Here is a 22,067-nt window from a genome sequence, read left to right as displayed (position 1 = left end):
TATGTAGTCTGTGTGATCTAAAGGAAATTTTTATTGTCCATTCTACAACTCTATTAGGGAGAGACTTTTTAATGAGATGGATCCAAATCATGAATTTATATGGTTGGAGGACTTCGAGAAACTAAAACGACTATTTCAAAAGTACACCTTGTCAGTTGTTTTCAATGTACTTTGTTAAATGACTTGTCAGTGTTGTTGTCTTCTTCTTCTATCGGGTTTCATGGCGGTCGGCAAACCTAAATGGTGCATTACCGCCACCTACTAGACTGAGTGTGGAAACAGTGTTGTTGTCAGGGGGGGAGGGTGGAGGTCGGGGAGAAGCAAACCACGCCTTCTATATTTAGGAGACCATTTGTAGGCTTTGTGTACCATTTCGTCTCTAGTGGCTCCAATGAAGTTGGCCCATCTTCATACATAAACCATCTTTGCTTTGGTGTTTCACCCCAGACATTTAAAACACTTCTGGGGTAGTTTATCTACTCTGGCTTCGGTGTTTCACCCCAGACATTTAAAACACTTCTGGGGTAGTTTATCTACTCTGGCTTCGGTGTTTCACCCCAGACATTTAAAACACTTCTGGGGTAGTTTATCTACTCTGGCTTCGGTGTTTCACCCCAGACATTTAAAACACTTCTGGGGCAGTTTATCTACTCTGGCTTCGGTGTTTCACCCCAGACATTTAAAACACTTCTGGGGTAGTTTATCTACTCTGGCTTCGGTGTTTCACCCCAGACATTTAAAACACTTCTGGGGTAGTTTATCTACTCTGGCTTCGGTGTTTCACCCCAGACATTTAAAACACTTCTGGGGTAGTTTATCTACACTGGCTTCGGTGTTTCACCCCAGACATTTAAAACACTTCTGGGGTAGTTTTTCTACTCTGGCTTCGGTGTTTCACCCCAGGCATTTTATGTTGCAAATTCATGTCTTACGACATCCTATGTGAACCTATTGTGACTTGAAAATCCATTTTAACCATGTTAGACTAATTGAAAACACACGTCTGCTTCTGGTGACTGATATTGTACTTTTAATGCATGAGTGGGCTGTGCATTTTCACACACACACACACACACACACACACACACACACACACACACACACACACACACACACACACACACACACACACACACACACACACACACACACACACACTCATGCATGCACATACACTCACATATACTTATTATAGTACGTAAAATGTTTGCTAAATATGAAGTTAATTACCTTCATTCTTATCGGCCAGTTGCTCCACTCGACTCTCGCTGAGATTCAGCCTCATTTCTACGCTGGACAGCTGAGCAAGGTTGGCTGAAATAATCACAATATCAACATTAAATCTATCATTAATTAATGCAGTTTGATTAAAACACCACTAGTGATTATAGTACACCCAATGACTTTATTTCTATCATTTGCTTTTCAGTCCCCAGAGGGGGTCCCCAGAGGGGGGGGTCCCTAGAGGGGGGGTCCCTAGAGGGGGGGGTCCCCAGAGGGGGTGTCCAGAGGGGGTCCCCAGAGGGGGTGCCCAGAGGGGGTTCCCAGAGGGGGTCCCTAGAGGGGTTTCCCAGAGTGGGTTCCCAGAGGGGGTTCCCAGAGGGGGTCCCTAGAGGGGTTTCCCAGAGGGGGTTCCCAGAGGGGGTCCCTAGAGGGGGTGCCCAGAGGGGGTGCCCAGAGGGGGTCCCCAGAGGGGGTTCCCTGGAGGGGGTGCCTAGAGGGGGTTCCCAGAGGGGGTCCCCAGAGGGGGTTCCCTGGAGGGGGTGCCCAGAGGGGGTGCCCAGAGGGGGTTCCCTGGAGGGGGTGCCCAGAGGGGGTGCCCAGAGGGGTTCCCTGGAGGGGGTTCCCAGAGGGGGTGCCCAGAGGGGGTCCCTAGAGGGGGTTCCCAGAGGGGGTTCCCAGAGGGGGTCCCCAGAGGGGGTCCCCAGAGGGGGTGCCCAGAGGGGGTGCCCAGAGGGGGTCCCTAGAGGGGGTCCCTAGAGGGGTCCCTAGAGGGGGTCCCTAGAGGGGTCCCTAGAGGGAGTGCCCAGAGGGGGTGCCCAGAGGGGGTCCCCAGAGGGGGTCCCCAGAGGGGGTCTCTCGCCAAAACCGTTGAGAATCCCTGTCTTAAATCACATACAATATCCAGTCTAATATCATGATATGGATGTAATATTAATGCTAGGGTTGTTCCGATCACGTTTTTTAGCTCCCGATCCGATTCCGATCATTTGAAAATGATGTGATCGGCCTCGATCCGGTCGGGACAACCCTAGTTATAATAGTGCACGTATAACTAGTTATAAACTAGCTTAACTAGTTATAAACTAGTTAAACTAGTTATAAACTAGTTATAAACTAGTTATAATAGTGCATGGTGTCTGGTCAATATTCATTAGAACAATGTGAAGTTATAAACCTGCATTCTGTCGATTCACTTCTTCACTTGCAGCCAGCCGGGCTTCCATGGCTGTCCGTGTAGCTGAAAACAGAACAACAAGTTACACTAAGTTGTTAAACATCTTTGTTACTTAATTTAAGCTAAATGTCATCAAATGGTCCGTGGCTCAAATGCTGAATAAATAATGGGCCTTGATATGAAAATAGTTGAAAACCACTGTTTTATGGCATTTTAATTAGTTATGTTACATAACATATTTGCTAAATGTGAAGTTATTTACCTTCATTCTTATCGGCCAGTTGCTCCACTCGACTCTCGCTGAGATTCAGCCTCATTTCTACGCTGGACAGCTGAGCAAGGTTGGCTGAAATAATCACAATATCAACATTAAATCTATCATTAATTAATGCAGTTTGATTAAAACACCACTAGTGATTATAGTACACCCAATGACTTTATTTCTATCATTTGCTTTTCAGTCCCCAGAGGGGGTCCCTAGAGGGGGTCCCCAGAGGGGGTGCCCAGAGGGGGTTCCCAGAGGGGGTCCCCAGAGGGGGTTCCCAGAGGGGGTTCCCAGAGGGGGTCCCTAGAGGGGGTGCCCAGATGGGGTGCCCAGAGGGGGTGCCCAGAGGGGTCCCTAGAGGGGGTTCCCAGAGGGGTCCCTAGAGGGGGTGCCCAGAGGGGGTGCCCAGAGGGGGTGCCCAGAGGGGTCCCTAGAGGGGGTGCCCAGAGGGGTCCCTAGAGGGGGTGCCCAGAGGGGGTCCCTAGAGGGGGTGCCCAGAGGGGGTCCCTAGAGGGGGTGCCCAGAGGGGGTCCCTTGAGGGGGTGCCCAGAGAGGGTATCTAGAGGGGGTGCCCAGAGGGGGTCCCTAGAGGGGGTGCCCAGAGGGGGTCCCTAGAGGGGGTGGGCACCCCCTCTAGGGACCACTAGTGATTATAGTACACCCAATGACTTTATTTCTATCATTTGCTTTTCAGTCCCCAGAGGGGGTCCCTAGAGGGGGTCCCCAGAGGGGGTGCCCAGAGGGGGTTCCCAGAGGGGGTCCCCAGAGGGGGTGCCCAGAGGGGGTCCCCAGAGGGGGTGCCCAGAGGGGGTGCCCAGAGAGGGTCCCTAGAGGGGGTGCCCAGAGGGGGTGCCCAGAGGGGGTCCCCAGAGGGGTTGCCCAGAGGGGGTCCCCAGAGGGGGTGCCCAGAGGGGGTCCCCAGAGGGGGTCCCCAGAGGGGGTCCCCCAGAGGGGGTCCCTAGAGGGGGTGCCCAGAGGGGTCCCTAGAGGGGTGCCCAGAGGGGTCCCTAGAGGGGTCCCTAGAGGGAGTGCCCAGAGGGAGTGCCCAGAGGGGGTTCCCAGAGGGCGTCCCCAGAGGGGGTCACTAGATGGGGTCTCTAGCCAAAACTGTTGAGAATCCCTGTCTTAAATCACATACAATATCCAGTCTAATATCATGATATGGATGTAATAGTAATGCTAGGGTTGTTCCGATCACGTTTTTTAGCTTCCGATCCGATTCCGATCATTTGAAAATGATGTGATCGGCCCCCACCTTCACTTAATGCGGCCCGCAGGTTAATATCAACTGGCGGCCCGGGGGCCACATGTGTAGCCTGGTTAATAAACCAGACCGAATCAGCCGTTGGCAAAAAAAAGTTGCCTACCAGCGGATTACGGTCTGGCGAGGCTCAGTAGCACGCCTCTTTCCTACAGCAGAGAACAGGTCGGACCAATCGGGACACGGTATGCAATATAGGCGGGCTTTGGTACAGTGACGTTCAATGCTTGAGACCTTTGACTGACAGTAGCTCTGACCAATTGCGTCGAAGAGAAAATGTTCCCCGGGAAATGAAATCCAAGTGGAGCCAGCCCAGACTGATATACCGCGACAGTGTTGTGTGATATTAGTCTGGCTTATTAGCCAGGCTACCACATGTGGGCCCCACCTTCACTTAATGCGGCCCTCAGGTTAATATCAGAATACTGATATATTATAGATTTCAGGATTCCAAAAAACACGACCTGCTTTAATTAGTCTAAATTAATAGCTCAATGAGTAGTATTACATTGTTATTGTCTTTTTAATATCCAATGTTTTTGTATTTAAAGGGATAGTTCAGATCCAATGTTTTTGTATTTAAAGGGATAGTTCAGATTGTTTTTACTTAAGCTGTATGAAATACTTTCCATTAATATAGTGGTTGCAACTGTATTAATTGATTGCCCGAGTCCCGTGGTGGAAGTTCTGCTCTGGTTTTGGTGAATATTAAGTAGTTCCGGTCATTTTGTGGGGGGCACTGGGGCCACGCAGTAAAAGTAAATTAATTCACAAAACTAACGTCATTTGTATTGTTGACCTATTTCTAAAATATTAGCGCAACTTTCGTTCAACTGACCCCTCTATGGAACAACTTTTTTGGGCGTAGTGATATGGACACAGTAAAAAATGAACGAAAGTTGCACTAATATTTTAGAAATAGGTCAACAATACAAATGACGTTAGTTTTGTGGATAAATTTACTTTCAATGTGTGGCCCCCTGTGCCCTACCGGGAACACGGGGAGAACATGTGAGGGTACCTACCCTAGGGCCGTGTCCCCTAGGAAACATGCAAACTCCACACAGAAAGGCCATTTGCCAGCCCCACCTCGGGTATGGACACTGATGACGTGGAGGAGAGAACACGCCCCCAGCGCCTCCAGTGTGAATCGAACCCAGGACCTTCTAGCTGTGAGGCGACAGCACTACCGACTGTGCCTTTCACTAGCCTTTAAGCACAGTAATACCATGGTCAGTGCAGCAATGACATGTAGTTTTGGCTTTGTGGGCAGGAAAAGGAAATGATTGTGTTCTATCTATGAAACAGTGGTGATTTGGGGCCATGTTATGTGCATGGTGTTGGTCCACTGACAGTGAAAACGTTACTCCAGGTCAACACAGCCATCTACCAGGAGCTTTTAGAGTAGGCCTACATTGTGCTTCAGTATGTTAACAAGCTTCATGGAGATGCTGATTTTACTTTCCAGCTCGATTTGGCACCTGCCCTCAGAGCCAAAACTACTATTAACTGGTGTACTGACCATGGTATTACTGTGCTTAACTAACCAGCCAACTGGCCTGACCTGAACCCCACAAAGAATGTATATTGTATTGTCAAGAGGAAGGTGTGAGACACTAGATTCAACAATACAAATGAGTTTAAAGCTGTTATCAAAGCAAACCTGGGCTTCCATAACACCTCAACAGTGCCACAGGCTGATCACCTCCATGCTATCACCTCCATGCCACGCCCCATTTATGAAATAATGTGTAGCTCAGACCACGTATTGAGTGCATAAATAAATATACTTTTCAGATTGTCGACATTTCTGTATTTTAAATGTTTTTTCTCATAACATATTCTAATATTTTGAGCTGTATGCCAGAATCATCAAGATTAAATCAAAACAAAGGTTTAAATATTTCACTTTATGCACAATGAATCTATAATATATGAAAGTTTTACTTGTTTTTATTATATTATGGAAGAAAATAATAAATACATTTAACAAAATTAATATTGTAATGTTTTGAGGTGCAGCTGTGTAGTGTCCCTCTCCATCTCCCCTGAATGAATATTGTAATGTTTTGAGGTGCAGCTGTGTAGTGTCCCTCTCCATCTCCCCTGAATGAATATTGTAATGTTTTGAGGTGCAGCTGTGTAGTGTCCCTCTCCATCTCCCCTGAATGAATATTGTAATGTTTTGAGGTGCAGCTGTGTAGTGTCCCTCTCCATCTCCCCTGAATTAAAACAACGTGAAGTTATAAACCTGCATTCTGTTGGTTCAACTTCTCACTTGCAGCCAGCCTGGTTTCCATGGCTGTCAGTTTAGCAAGGAGGGCTGAAAACACAAGAGCATAACATTCAGTCAATCATAAATACTAAATAGTTTCATTTAAAAACACATCTATCTGTAAGCGTGTGACATCTTCATCATACCTGGAAGTTATGATGAAGAGCATTATTTTTGCACAAAAACACTCCTTGGGCTGAATTAGGCCATAGCCACTTGCCCAAATGTGCTGCCTGACCTCATCACATTTGTGATGACGGCTATGGCCGTTTTTAGCCCAAGGAGTGTTTTTCGTGCAAAACTAATGCTTGGAATGGATTCAGAATCATGAAAACCCCCTAGTGATTTGGGGCCCTAAGGATGAATACAAAATGAATATCAACATCCTAATAGCCTACTGTCCAATATTATTTAGATAGGGAGGGCGGAGAAATTATGACAGTTTGCTGTCAAACAACCTCTGTGTTTTAAATGGACGCTGCTAGTGCTTTCTAGGGTAAAAAGCACTTTGTGTTTGAAATAGACACTCATGCTTTCTAGGTGATTTGGGGCTCTAAAGGATGAACACAATGAATATCAACATCCTAATACTGTCCAATAATTAGTCTAGATAAGGAGGGAGTGAAATTATGACAAAATATGACTCCCTAGTCAAAAAACACTTTTTTTGACTAGGGACACTGTGTTTGAAATATCATGCTTTCTAAGGTGTGATTTGATTTGGGAATATCAACTTATCTTAATACTGTCCAATACTTCGATACGGAGGGGAGGGAAATAATAATACAAAAATAAATACTAAATCACACCAGTGTGAAGTGAGGGGCGCTAATATATTAAAATCTAACTCATGTTGATGAGGTGATGTAATGGTGATGTAAAACAAAGGGCTCCAATTTTGTCTCCGACTTTACCCGCAGCGCGGCCCGCAATTCAGCCGCTGCCCGAACATTACGAATATAGGAGCTTTCTCTGTCCCTTAATGGTATTTTCGTCCAGCATCACCCGCTATCTTTTTGGCTGACACCGGTATTTGCGCCTAGAGGTGTGGTCATGGGCGTGTTGGCACGCTTTCCCCTAAATTGCTATTTTGGTCACATACATTTGGGAAAGCGATAGTGGCATTTAAATGTTTTTTTTGTGGCTTTCGCCTTTATTTTATATTTTTTATGGAGGGACAGACAGTAGGCTGACAGGAAATGGGGAGAGAGATGGGGGGAAGACATGCAGTAAAGGCTGTCGGGATCGGGAGTCGAACCCGCAGCACACTGCCAGACTGGATTACCAGCCAAGGTGCCTGGACCACTGAGCCATGGCCCAGGCCGATAGTGGCATTTAAAAGCACCCGTAAGCCGTACCGAATTAGTTTGGTAAAGAGCGGCCACCGCGCGCTTCAATGGAGATGTCCAGGCACAGACTAGTCAGGCTGCCTCATCTCTCCAATATTCATATTGCATCTCTTTGTTATTTTCCTATAAAGTGAGTGCCTGCCACTTCCTTAATTGTGTCCATTGTGTTTATATAATTGTATAGTCAAAGAAGTTATTTGTGCCAGCCTGCCAGCCATTGTGCGGCTTGTGCCGCGTGCGCGATTCCATTTGCTCTTCAGTTCATCACCAGCGCAGCAAATGGTTTAATCCGACTTGCCGAACTTTCTTTTTCGCTTCATACCGTTCTGTAGAGAGGATCTACACGCACGATCTATATACCAAATGAAAGCCCTAATTTCGTAGTTTACATAGCAAATGAAATTTAAAAAATGGGCTAGATTTGAGCAAGTTGTGACTCAATGAAAAGACGAGTGTTATTGGCTCTTTGTGTGTGGAAAACAAAAAGAACGACACGGGGGGTGGGGAGTGCAGCACAAGTGAGGCACATTCTGGCGTAAAGTTTCCCTTCATTGTCAATGGCGTTTATTAAACAAACTTTGAACTAAAGACAAACATTAAACCTAAAAAATAAATAGAAAATGAGTGAAATCGACACACGTGCTTTCTAAGGTGTGATTTGGGGCCCTAAAGATGAATTTGGTAACACTTGCTAGGGATCCCAAATTATCTTTATAATGTGTTTATTTTTTATAAACATGAACTTTGTTTTAATAATTTAACATCTATAATAATGTATTATGAATGTTTGAGAAATAATAATAATGCTAATGTTATAAACATGGAATACATAGCAAGTTATGATATGATAAGTCATTATAATACAGTTTATAATGTGTTATGATTAAGCCTATAAAGTATAATGATTATTTATCAGTGCCTATAAATATAATTATACATGTTTATGAGAAGATTATAATGTCTTATAAGTTAAATGCGTTTTAAACATGGGATGCATAGCAAGTGTTACCGAATAATAATTAAAACATTGACATTCTCACCTGCATTCACAGAACTTCCTCCTGGTGCTTCCACCTCATTCTTACTGGAATTACATTTGTTGTCCTTTTCTGGAAAATATACAAAAAAATCACATCATGTCAAACAAACGTAGAAAACAAACTCACTCACTCATTTCATAAATATCCACCATATCTATAGGTCTACATGTCATAAATATCACCATATCTATACATGTCATACATTTCACCATATCTATACATGTCATAAATATCCACCATATTGCGCACACACACACACACACACACACACACACACACACACACACACACACACACACACACACACACACACACACACACACACACACACAACCACACACACACACACACACACACACACACACACACACACAAACACACACACCGAGTATAGGCTACCGCTCTAGGCTCTCCTCTGACTGAACTGAACTGACGTCTCAGGAGCTCCGCAGTCCGCAATAAAAACTATTTAAATACTGCGGGAGCATTATTATTATTATTACCACACTAAACAAAGTTGGATTTGTGCAGAAACTGCAGATACATAACGTAAGTGTTCTTATTATTGTGGGTCTGGGTTTTATAATGCAGCGTGAGTCCGCGAATGGCCGATCTACAAGCTCACAACGCGTTGCGCTGATTGACAGACAGTGCACGTGCAGCAGTTACTGTATACAACTATAATTAAGTAGGCTACTTTTTAGTGTGATGTCTGTCTGTTATTGACTTCTTGTCCGTAATGTGGGTTTATCAGAACGCCACATTAGTGCAGCTGTGAGTGAGTGGCAGCTGCTGCTGCGTCCAGGCACCAATAAAGCCACCGGCAGCGCGCATGCTAGAAATAATAAATACAAATATGTCGGGCTTCGGGCCGGGCCATGTACTTTTACTGCGGCCCCAGTGCCCCCCACAAAATGACCGGAACTACTTAATATTTCACCAAAACTAGAGCAGAACTCCCACCATGGGACTCGGGCACATGAAAATATAAATATATTTAGGAGAAAAAAAATGTGAAAATGGAACCCATCGTTCTCACAATACTAAAAATCTAAATAAACATATATATATATATATATATAATCTTGTTTAAAAACAATGTCTCCTATGAGTAGAAAAAAATGGTGGTTGAAAAGTGTGACCAGATTTGACTGAGAGCTGCCATCGTGCAACCTCCAGCTTTTCACCAGAGGAGAAAAACTGAATGTTTATTTATATTTTATCCAAAATGAGTTAATAGCAATTCAAAGTGCTGATCTTATTATATACAATAGTTATTGTCATTACCATAATTATTAATAATAATGATTATTGTTATTATACATTGTAATTATATATTTAGTTGTATTATCTTATATAGACTTGATTGTTTTTTTGTTTTTTTTTGTATTTCCATTTTGTTATTATACTGTGAGTGTGTAAACAAAGAAAAAAAAATCAACCTGAATATAAGTTTTGATGTATTGAGATACACAAAGAAGGGGTAGGACTCGATACGTTTTTCAATAAACTTCTTCCTACTCCTTTTTCGAACATAAACATAAGTTAAGGATTATGAAAGATCATTATTATTATTATTTTTGGACGCTTCTTTTTTGTTTTTAATATTTACTTTGTCTTTTCTTGTTTATATTGTTCGGAAATAAATAAATGAAATCGACATGTAAATATGAAATAAATGCTTAAACATGTAGCAGGTATAATGTTAGCCTCGGAAACCCAGACATTTTTATTTCCAGGGAGAAAAAAAAGTCTGGGACCGAGTCCACTTCAATTCGGCATAGAGTAGTGCAAACATCACTCACTCTCTGCTGATTTCTGATCGTCTGCACCTTTGTTAAATTGACACACACACACACACACACACACACACACACACACACACACACACACACATGCCTACTTTTGGGGACCGGGGCCGGAACACACACACACACACACACACACACACACACACACACACACACACATGCCTACTTTTGGGGACCGGGGCCGGAACACACACACACACACACACACACACATGCCTACTTTTGGGGACCGGGGCCGGAACACATTTGAGTACTTTTATTTGGATCTACAACAAACAGTAGCATAACAGATCCAAACATTTTTGAGGAGGGTTTCAAACGAAGGCATAACCAGACACTATATGCAGTATGATTAACTCACAGTAATATGAAAAAATGTAATGATTATAGTCTAGCACCAGTCAACAGTATATGAGAATGTAGTAGTCCACTCAAGGATAGACAAAGCATCGCCTCTTCCATATAGAGAGGCTGCCGATCACTACAGAGACTGAGCAATATTTGGCCAGTCTTTTTGCAGCGATCTTCTGCAGTCCCCCAAGTTGCAATCCACGGAGCACAAGTCTGTGGACATGCCCCAGACTTCCAAACACAAGCACAATGAATTGGCAGTCATAGCCAAGTGACTTGATACACTCTACCAAGGGCTGATATTTCATGAGTTTGGATGTGAAGCAAATGTCCATGTACAACACACACACACACACACACACACACACACACACACACACACACACACACACACACACACACACACACACACACACACACACACATGCCTACTTTTGGGGACCGGGGCCGGAACACACACACATATGCCTACTTTTGGCAACGCTCTTATCATACGTGTATGATATCAGTGATAGACTCAGTGTTCTCCCAGCTGGAGCTGCTGAAGCCCTCCAGCTGCAGCTGCTCCTCACAAAATCAAAAAGAATTATTAAAAATAAATGAAAACAGTAAATGACAAACGTGCTGTTTTTTAAGCCAGTGAAGGAGACACATGAGGCTGTCCTCTAGAGAATCTACGCAAGTGGTGTTTCCCGACGACAGTTAGGTCACACATAACGCCAAACCGGCTGCGCACTGCGTAGCCAGTGAAGACTTTCGGGAAACGGGTTTGCTGCTACGTGCAGCCTTAGGGGTCAATGGGGGCATGTGCGCAAGCTACGCACCACCTAAAATCCCTTTTGGAAACCCGGCCACCAATGCATGAGCTGGCCCTGCATTCTCTCGCTCTCTCTTGTCACTCGCTCGAGTCGCTCGCACGCACGCACGCACGCACGTAGGCAGGCAGGCACGCAGGCAGGCAGGCAGGCAGGCAGGCACGCACGCACGCACGCACGCACGCACGCAGTATTCATTGTAGGTACATAAAATTTTTGAGTGCAACCACTCCAACGACCAGTACCAATGAGTACCAAAAGTGGCGCTGTTGTGCCAGAAACGGAGAGAGAGATCGTGCTGCATGTTGCCTGCTAATGAGAGAGAGAGAGAGAGAGAGAGACTGAGAGGGGGGGGGATTTGCACCACTCAGTTCACACTGGTGTGATTTTTCTAAATGTGAAGGTAATTACCTGCATTCTCTCTGGCCAGTTGCTCCACTCGACTCACACTTTGATTCAGCCTCATTTCTACACTGGACAGCTGAGCAAGGTTGGCTGAAATCATAACAATATTAACATTAAATCACTCATTAATTAATGCAGTTTGATTAAAACACCATGTAGTGCTTATATAGTTAAATAATGTTTCTGAATTCTATTAATCAAATGTGGTTGAGGGAGAGATTTCTGTTGACCCTGAATTTATCCTGAAGATCATGTATTCTAATACAATCCGCCTGTGAAGAAAGGTCTTTTTTTGTTATGGTATTTTAATTTCATAGTTAAACTATTTATTTTACACTAAAGGGTCAATTTGACCCAGCCAGTATGGTTAGGTGTTAAAACACTTCTGGGGCAGTTTATCTACTCTGGCTTCGGTGTTTCACCCCAGACATTTAAAACACTTCAGGGGTAGTTTATCTACTCTGGCTTCGGTGTTTCACCCCAGACATTTAAAACACTTCTGGGGTAGTTTATCTACTCTGGCTTCGGTGTTTCACCCCAGACATTTAAAACACTTCTGGGGTAGTTTATCTACTCTGGCTTCGGTGTTTCACCCCAGACATTTAAAACACTTCTGGGGTAGTTTATCTACTCTGGCTTCGGTGTTTCACCCCAGACATTTAAAACACTTCTGGGGTAGTTTATCTACTCTGGCTTCGGTGTTTCACCCCAGACATTTAAAACACTTCTGGGGTAGTTTATCTACTCTGACTTCGGTGTTTCACCCCAGACATTTAAAACACGTCTGGGGTAGTTTATCTACTCTGGCTTCGGTGTTTCACCCCAGACATTTAAAACACTTCTGGGGTAGTTTATCTACTCTGGCTTCGGTGTTTCACCCCAGACATTTAAAACACTTCTGGGGCAGTTTATCTACTCTGGCTTCGGTGTTTCACCCCAGACATTTAAAACACTTCTGGGGTAGTTTATCTACTCTGGCTTCGGTGTTTCACCCCAGACATTTAAAACACTTCTGGGGTAGTTTATCTACTCTGGCTTCGGTGTTTCACCCCAGACATTTAAAACACTTCTGGGGTAGTTTATCTACACTGGCTTCGGTGTTTCACCCCAGACATTTAAAACACTTCTGGGGTAGTTTATCTACTCTGGCTTAGGTGTTTCACCCCAGACATTTTATGTTGCAAATTCATGTCTTACGACATCCTATGTGAACCTATTGTGACTTGAAAATCCATTTTAACCATGTTAGACTAATTGAAAACACACGTCTGCTTCTGGTGACTGATATTGTACTTTTAATGCATGAGTGGGCTGTGAATTTTCACTCACACACACACACACACACACACACACACACACACACACACACACACACACACACACACACACACACACACACACACACTCACATAGTATTTATTATAGTACGTAAAATGTTTGCTAAATATGAAGTTAATTACCTTCATTCTTTTTCGCCAGTTGCTCCAGTCGACTCTCACTTAGATTAGCCCTCATTTCTACGCCGGACAGCTGAGCTGAAATCATCACAATATTAACATTAAATCTCTCATTAATTAATGCAGTTTGATTAAAACACCACTAGTGATTATAGTAAAGTCATGAAATGACTTTATTTCTAACGTTTACTTTCCCGGTGATGTATTTCAGTCACAGATAGTTTTCAATATTTCTTAACATTGAATGATTAATACAAAAATTAAGAAAAACCATTGAATGTAAATAATCAGAGTTATTTACCTTCATTCTTATCGGCCAGTTGCTCCACTCGACTCTCGCTGAGATTCATCCTTATTTCTACGCTGGACAGCTGAGCAAGGTTGGCTGAAATCATAACAATATCAACATTAAATCTATCATTAATTTAATGTATGCAGTTTGATTAAAACACCACTAGTGATTATAGTTAATCTGATTCGACATTAAAATATGATTTTTACAACCGTAGCTTTTGAATTATACGAATCAAATATATTACAATAGTTAAGCTTCAAAAGACGGAACTGCCGTCCTGGGCAGTTAACGTGTTAATGTGATGTTTTAAACCTCAGCGTTTGAATTCTATGAATCCAATATGGTTGAAGGACAGATTTATTTTGACCCTGAATTTATCCTGGAGATCATGTACTGATTTTAATTCAATCTGCCTTTTTAATACAGTTTAATGTTTTATGGCAGTGGTTTTCAACCAGGTATCCTTGAGGGGTTCCAGGTGGTCCCCTGGCCGCAGCTAAATGATGCAGAGGTAGTAACCAAATGGACCCTTATTAGATCTTTAACTCTTGAGAGCGTAACATGAAACCAAATGGACCCTTACGGGTCCATTTGGTTTCATTGTACGCTCTCAAGAGTTACACTAAGTTGTTAAACATCTTTGTTACTTAATTTAAGCTAAATGTCATCAAATGGTCCGTGGCTCAAATGCTGAATAAATAATGGGCCTTGATATGAAAATAGTTGAAAACCACTTTTTTATGGCATTTTAATTACTGTTATGTTACATAACATATTTGCTAAATGTGAAGTTATTTACCTTCATTCTTATCGGCCAGTTGCTCCACTCGACTCTCGCTGAGATTCAGCCTCATTTCTACGCTGGACAGCTGAGCAAGGTTGGCTGAAATAATCACAATATCAACATTAAATCTATCATTAATTAATGCAGTTTGATTAAAACACCAGTAGTGCTTATAGTACACCCAATGACTTTATTTCTATCATTTGCTTTTCAGTCCCCAGAGGGGGTTCCCAGAGGGGGGGGTCCCTAGAGGGGGGGTCCCTAGAGGGGGGGTCCCCAGAGGGGGTGCCCAGAGGGGGTCCCCAGAGGGGGTCCCTAGAGAATCCCTGTCTTAAATCACATACAATATCCAGTCTAATATCATGATATGGATGTAATATTAATGCTAGGGTTGTCCCGATCCAATTCCGATCATTTGAAAATGATGTGATCGGCCCCGATCCGGTCGGGACAACCCTAGTTATAATAGTGCACGTATAACTAGTTATAAACTAGCTTAACTAGTTATAAACTAGTTAAGCTAGTTAAAAACTAGTTATAAACTAGTTATAAACTAGTTATAATAATGCATGGTGTCTGGTCAATATTCATTAGAACAATGTGAAGTTATAAACCTGCATTCTGTCGATTCACTCCTTCACTTGCAGCCAGCCGGGCTTCCATGGCTGTCCGTTTAGCTGAAAACAGAACAAACAGAACAAACTGAATTTATCCTGGAGATCATGTACTGATTTTAATTCAATCTGCCTTTTTAATACAGTTTAATGTTTTATCGCAGTGGTTTTCAACCAGGGGTCCTTGAGGGGTTCCAGGTGATCCCCTGGCCGCAGCTAAATGATGCAGAGGTAGTAACCAAATGGACCCTTATTAGATCTTTAACTCTTGAGAGCGTAACATGAAACCAAATGGACCCTTACGGGTCCATTTGGTTTCATTGTACGCTCTCAAGAGTTACACTAAGTTGTTAAACATCTTTGTTACTTAATTTAAGCTAAATGTCATCAAATGGTCCTTGGCTCAAATGATGAATAAATAATGGGCCTTGATATGAAAATAGTTGAAAACCACTGTTTTATGGCATTTGAATTACTGTTATGTTACATAACATATTTGATAAATGTGAAGTTATTTACCTTCATTCTTATCGGCCAGTTGCTCCACTCGACTCTCGCTGAGATTCAGCCTCATTTCTACGCTGGACAGCTGAGCAAGGTTGGCTGAAATCATAACAATATCAACATTAAATCACTCATTAATTAATGCAGTTTGATTAAAACACCAGTAGTGCTTATAGTTAAATAATGTGTCTGAATTCTATTAATAAAATGTGGTTGAGGGAGAGATTTCTGTTGACCCTGAATTTATCCTGAAGATCATGTATTCTAATACAATCCGCCTGTGAAGAAAGGTCTTTATTTTTATGGTATTTTAATTTCATAGTTAAACTATTTATTTTACACTAAAGGGTCATTTTGACCCATCCAGTATGGTTAGGTGTTAAAACACTTCTGGGGCAGTTTATCTACTCTGGCTTCGGTGTTTCACCCCAGACATTTAAAACACTTCTGGGGCAGTTTATCTACTCTGGCTTCGGTGTTTCACCCCAGACATTTAAAACACTTCTGGGGTAGTTTATCTACTCTGGCTTCGGTGTTTCACCCCAGACATTTAAAACACTTCTGGGGTAGTTTATCTACTCTGGCTTCGGTGTTTCACCCCAGACATTTAAAACACTTCTGGGGTAGTTTATCTACTCTGGCTTCGGTGTTTCACCCCAGACATTTAAAACACTTCTGGGGTAGTTTATCTACTCTGGCTTCGGTGTTTCACCCCAGACATTTAAAACACTTCTGGGGTAGTTTATCTACTCTGGCTTCGGTGTTTCACCCCAGACATTTAAAACACTTCTGGGGTAGTTTATCTACTCTGGCTTCGGTGTTTCACCCCAGACATTTAAAACACTTCTGGGGTAGTTTATCTACTCTGGCTTCGGTGTTTCACCCCAGACATTTAAAACACTTCTGGGGTAGTTTATCTACTCTGACTATGTGAATATTATAATGTGAAATGAATGGACATATTTAAAACGATTAGAAATGATCCTTATGTGCCCAAATTAGAGCTGGCATACTTGGTCTGCATATTGAGACAGGCAGATATGTAGGCACGGTTGAGGAGGATAGATTATGTAGTCTGTGTGATCTAAAGGAAATTTTTATTGTCCATTCTACAACTCTATTAGGGAGAGACTTTTTAATGAGATAGATCCAAATCATGAATTTATATGGTTGGAGGACTTCGAGAAACTAAAACGACTATTTCAAAAGTACACCTTGTCAGTTGTTTTCAATGTACTTTGTTAAATGACTTGTCAGTGTTGTTGTCTTCTTCTTCTATCGGGTTTCATGGCGGTCGGCAAACCTAAATGGTGCATTACCGCCACCTACTAGACTGAGTGTGGAAACAGTGTTGTTGTCAGGGAGGGAGGGTGGAGGTCGGGGAGAAGCAAACCACGCCTTCTATATTTAGGAGACCATTTGTAGGCTTTGTGTACCATTTCGTCTCTAGTGGCTCCAATGAAGTTGGCTCATCTTCATACATAAACCATCTTTGCTTTGGTGTTTCACCCCAGACATTTAAAACACTTCTGGGGTAGTTTATCTACTCTGACTTCGGTGTTTCACCCCAGACATTTAAAACACTTCTGGGGTAGTTTATCTACTCTGGCTTCGGTGTTTCACCCCAGACATTTAAAACACTTCTGGGGTAGTTTATCTACTCTGGCTTCAGTGTTTCACCCCAGACATTTAAAACCCTTCTGGGGTAGTTTATCTACTCTGGCTTCGGTGTTTCACCCCAGACATTTAAAACCCTTCTGGGGTAGTTTATCTTCTCTGGCTTCGGTGTTTCACCCCAGACATTTAAAACACTTCTGGGGTAGTTTATCTACTCTGGCTTCGGTGTTTCACCCCAGACATTTAAAACACTTCTGGGGTAGTTTATCTACTCTGGCTTCGGTGTTTCACCCCAGACATTTTATGTTGCAAATTCATGTCTTACGACATCCTATGCGAACCTATTGTGACTGGAAAATCCATTTTAACCATGTTAGACTAATTGAAAACACACGTCTGCTTCTGGTGACTGATATTGTACTTTTAATGCATGAGTGGGCTGTGAATTTTCACTCACACACACACACACACACACACACACACACACACACACACACACACACACACACACACACACACACTCATGCATGCACATACACTCACATAGTATTTATTATAGTACGTAAAATGTTTGCTAAATATGAAGTTATTTACCTTCATTCTTATCGGCCAGTTGCTCCACTCGACTCTCGCTGAGATTCAGCCTCATTTCTACGCTGGACAGCTGAGCAAGGTTGGCTGAAATAATCACAATATCAACATTAAATCTATCATTAATTAATGCAGTTTGATTAATTATTAATTGACTTTATTTCTATCATTTGCTTTTCAGTCCCCAGAGGGGGTGCCCAGAGGGGGTCCCCAGAGGGGGTTCCCTAGAGGGGGTGCCCAGAGGGGGTGCCCAGTGGGGGTCCCTAGAGGGGGTTCCCAGAGGGGTCCCTAGAGGGGGTGCCCAGAGGGGTCCCTAGAGGGGGTGCCCAGAGGGGGTGCCCAGAGGGGGTCCCTAGAGGGGGTGCCCAGAGAGGGTCTCTAGAGGGGGTGCCCAGAGGGGGTGCCCAGAGGGGGTTCCCAGAGGGGTCCCCAGAGGGGGTGCTCAGAGGGGTCCCCAGAGGGGGTCCCTAGAGGGGGTCCCTAGAGGGGGGTGCCCAGAGAGGGTCCCCAGAGGGGGTGCCCAGAGGGGGTGCTAGAGGGGGTCTCCAGAGGGGGTCCCCAGAGGGTGTCACTAGATGGGGTCTCTAGCCAAAACTGTTGAGAATCCCTGTCTTAAATCACATACAATATCCAGTCTAATATCATGATATGGATGTAATATTAATGCTAGGGTTGTTCCGATCACGTTTTTTAGCTCCCGATCCGATTCCGATCATTTGAAAATGATGTGATGGCCCCCACCTTCACTTAATGCGGCCCGCAGGTTAATATCAACTGGCGGCCCGGGGGCCACATGTGGGCCCCACCTTCACTTAATGCGGCCCTCAGGTTAATATCAGAATACTGATATATTATAGATTTCAGGATTCCAAAAAACACGACCTGCTTTAATTAGTCTAAATTAGTAGCTTAATGAGTAGTATTACATTGTTATTGTCTTTTTAATATCCAATGTTTTTGTATTTAAAGGGATAGTTCAGATCCAATGTTTTTGTATTTAAAGGGATAGTTCAGATTGTTTTTACTTAAGCTGTATGAAATACTTTCCATTAATATAGTGGTTGCTCTGGTTTTGGTGAATATTAAGTAGTTCCGGTCATTTTGTGGGGGGCACTGGGGCCACGCAGTAAAAGTTAATTAATTCACAAAACTAACGTCATTTGTATTGTTGACCTATTTCTAAAATATTAGCGCAACTTTCGTTCAACTGACCCCTCTATGGAACAACTTTTTTGGGCGTAGTGATATGGACACAGTAAAAAATGAACGAAAGTTGCACTAATATTTTAGAAATAGGTCAACAATACAAATGACGTTAGTTTTGTGGATACATTTACTTTCAATGTGTGGCCCCCTGTGCCCTACCGGGAACACGGGGAGAACATGTGAGGGTACCTACCCTAGGGCCGTGTCCCCTAGGGAACATGCAAACTCCACACAGAAAGGCCATTTCGCCAGCCCCACCTCGGGTATGGACACTGATGACGTGGAGGAGAGAACACGCCCCCAGTGCCTCCAGTGTGAATCGAACCCAGGACCTTCTAGCTGTGAGGCGACAGCACTACCGACTGTGCCTTTCACTAGCCTTTAAGCACAGTAATACCATGGTCAGTGCAGCAATGACATGTAGTTTTGGCTTTGTGGGCAGGAAAAGGAAATGATTGTGTTCTATCTATGAAACAGTGGTGATTTGGGGCCATGTTATGTGCATGGTGTTGGTCCACTGACAGTGAAAACGTTACTCCAGGTCAACACAGCCATCTACCAGGAGCTTTTAGAGTAGGCCTACATTGTGCTTCAGTATGTTGACAAGCTTCATGGAGATGCTGATTTTACTTTCCAGCTCGATTTGGCACCTGCCCACAGAGCCAAAACTACTATTAACTGGTGTACTGACCATGGAATTACTGCAGTGCTTAACTGACCAGCCAACTGGCCTGACCTGAACCCCACAGAGAATGTATATTGTATTGTCAAGAGGAAGGTGTGAGACACTAGATTCAACAATACAAATGAGTTTAAAGCTGTTATCAAAGCAAACCTGGGCTTCCATAACACCTCAACAGTGCCAAAGGCTGATCACCTCCATGCCACGCCCCATTGGTTGATCACCTCCATGCCACGCCCCATTGGCTGATCACCTCCATGCCACGCCCCATTGGCTGATCACCTCCATGCCACGCCCCATTTATGAAATAATGTGTAGCTCAGACCACGTATTGAGTGCATAAATAAATATACTTTTCAGATTGTCGACATTTCTGTATTTTAAATGTTTTTTCTCATAACATATTCTAATATTTTGAGCTGTATGCCAGAATCATCATGTATCTCCATCTCCCCTGAATTAATATTGTAATGTTTTGAGGTGCAGCTGTGTAGTGTCCCTCTCCATCTCCCCTGAATGAATATTGTAATGTTTTGAGGTGCAGCTGTGTAGTGTCCCTCTCCATCTCCCCTGAATGAATATTGTAATGTTTTGAGGTGCAGCTGTGTAGTGTCCCTCTCCATCTCCCCTGAATGAATATTGTAATGTTTTGAGGTGCAGCTGTGTAGTGTCCCTCTCCATCTCCCCTGAATTAAAACAACGTGAAGTTATAAACCTGCATTCTGTTGGTTCAACTTCTCACTTGCAGCCAGCCTGGTTTCCATGGCTGTCAGTTTAGCAAGGAGGGCTGAAAACACAAGAGCATAACATTCAGTCAATCATAAATACTAAATAATTTAATTTAAAAACACATCTATCTGTAAGCGTGTGACATCTTCATCATACCTGGAAGTTATGATGAAGAGCATTATTTTTGCACGAAAACACTCCTTGGGCTGAATTAGGCCATAGCCACTTGCCCAAATGTGCTGCCTGACCTCATCACATTTGTGATGACCGCTATGGCCGTTTTTAGCCCAAGGAGTGTTTTTCGTGCAAAACTAATGCTTGGAATGGATTCAGAATCATGAAAACCCCCTAGTGATTTGGGGCCCTAAGGATGAATACAAAATGAATATCAACATCCTAATAACCTACTGTCCAATATTATTTAGATAGGGAGGGGGGAGAAATTATGACAGGCAGTTTGCTGTCAAACAACCTCTGTGTTTTAAACGGACGCTGCTAGTGCTTTCTAGGGTAAAAAGCACTTTGTGTTTGAAATAGACACTCATGCTTTCTAGGTGATTTGGGGCTCTAAAGGATGAACACAATGAATATCAACATCCTAATACTGTCCAATAATTAGTCTAGATAAGGAGGGAGTGAAATTATGACTGTCAAAATATGACTCCCTAGTCAAAAAACACTTTGTGTTTGAAATATCATGCTTTCTAAGGTGTGATTTGATTTGGGAATATCAACTTATCTTAATACTGTCCAATACTTCGATACGGAGGGGAGGGAAATAATAATACAAAAATAAATACAAAATCACACCCGTGTGAAGTGAGGGGCGCTAATATATTAAATCTAACTCATGTTGATGAGGTGATGTAATGGTGATGTAAAACAAAGGGCTCCAATTTTGTCTCCGACTTTACCCGCAGCGCGGCCCGCAATTCAGCCGCTGCCCGAAGATTATGAATATAGGAGCTTTCTCTGTCCCTTAATGGTATTTTCGTCCAGCATCACCCGCTATATTTTTGGCTGACACCGGTATTTGCGCCTAGAGGTGTGGTCATGGGCGTGTTGGCACGCTTTCCCCTAAATTGCTATTTTGGTCACATACATTTGGGAAAGCGATAGTGGCATTTAAATGTTTTTTTTGTGGCTTTCGCCTTTATTTTATATTTTTTATGGAGGGACAGACAGTAGGCTGACAGGAAATGGGGAGAGAGATGGGGGGAAGACATGCAGTAAAGGCTGTCGGGATCGGGAGTCGAACCCGCAGCACACTGCCAGACTGGATTACCAGCCAAGGTGCCTGGACCACTGAGCCATGGCCCAGGCCGATAGTGGCATTCACCCGTAAGCCGTACCGAATTAGTTTGGTAAAGAGCGGCCACCACGCGCTTCAATGGAGATGTCCAGGCACAGACTAGTCAGGCTGCCTCATCTCTCCAATATTCATATTGCATCTCTTTGTTATTTTCCTATAAAGTGAGTGCCTGCCACTTCCTTAATTGTGTCCATTGTGTTTATATAATTGTATAGTCAAAGAAGTTATTTGTGCCAGCCTGCCAGCCATTGGCTTGTGCCGCGTGCACGATTCCATTTGCTCTTCAGTTCATCACCAGCGCAGCAA

General features: G+C 43.4%; 1 protein-coding gene across 1 annotated transcript in view; it reads right to left on the bottom strand.

Moving 5' to 3' along the window:
• Positions 1-22,067, bottom strand: part of LOC306918588 (uncharacterized protein) — a gene marked incomplete at both ends in the record, with an annotated part of 42,312 nt that overhangs the window by 9,006 nt on the left and 11,239 nt on the right. Inside the window, 9 exons of the mRNA XM_079531480.1 lie at positions 2,399-2,461; positions 2,661-2,744; positions 13,431-13,505; positions 13,729-13,812; positions 14,522-14,605; positions 15,121-15,183; positions 15,640-15,723; positions 17,836-17,919; positions 20,436-20,507. Coding sequence (XP_079387606.1) covers positions 2,399-2,461; positions 2,661-2,744; positions 13,431-13,505; positions 13,729-13,812; positions 14,522-14,605; positions 15,121-15,183; positions 15,640-15,723; positions 17,836-17,919; positions 20,436-20,507 — 693 coding nt within the window. The remainder of the gene's footprint in view (positions 1-2,398; positions 2,462-2,660; positions 2,745-13,430; positions 13,506-13,728; positions 13,813-14,521; positions 14,606-15,120; positions 15,184-15,639; positions 15,724-17,835; positions 17,920-20,435; positions 20,508-22,067) is intronic.

Source organism: Electrona antarctica (assembly GCF_951216825.1).
Source record: "Electrona antarctica genome assembly, contig: SUPER_2_unloc_1, whole genome shotgun sequence".
In the NCBI taxonomy this organism is placed as follows: Eukaryota; Metazoa; Chordata; class Actinopteri; order Myctophiformes; family Myctophidae; genus Electrona; species Electrona antarctica.
The sequence above is the reverse complement of the archived record's forward strand: the minus strand, read 5'-3'. Positions and strand labels throughout refer to the sequence as shown.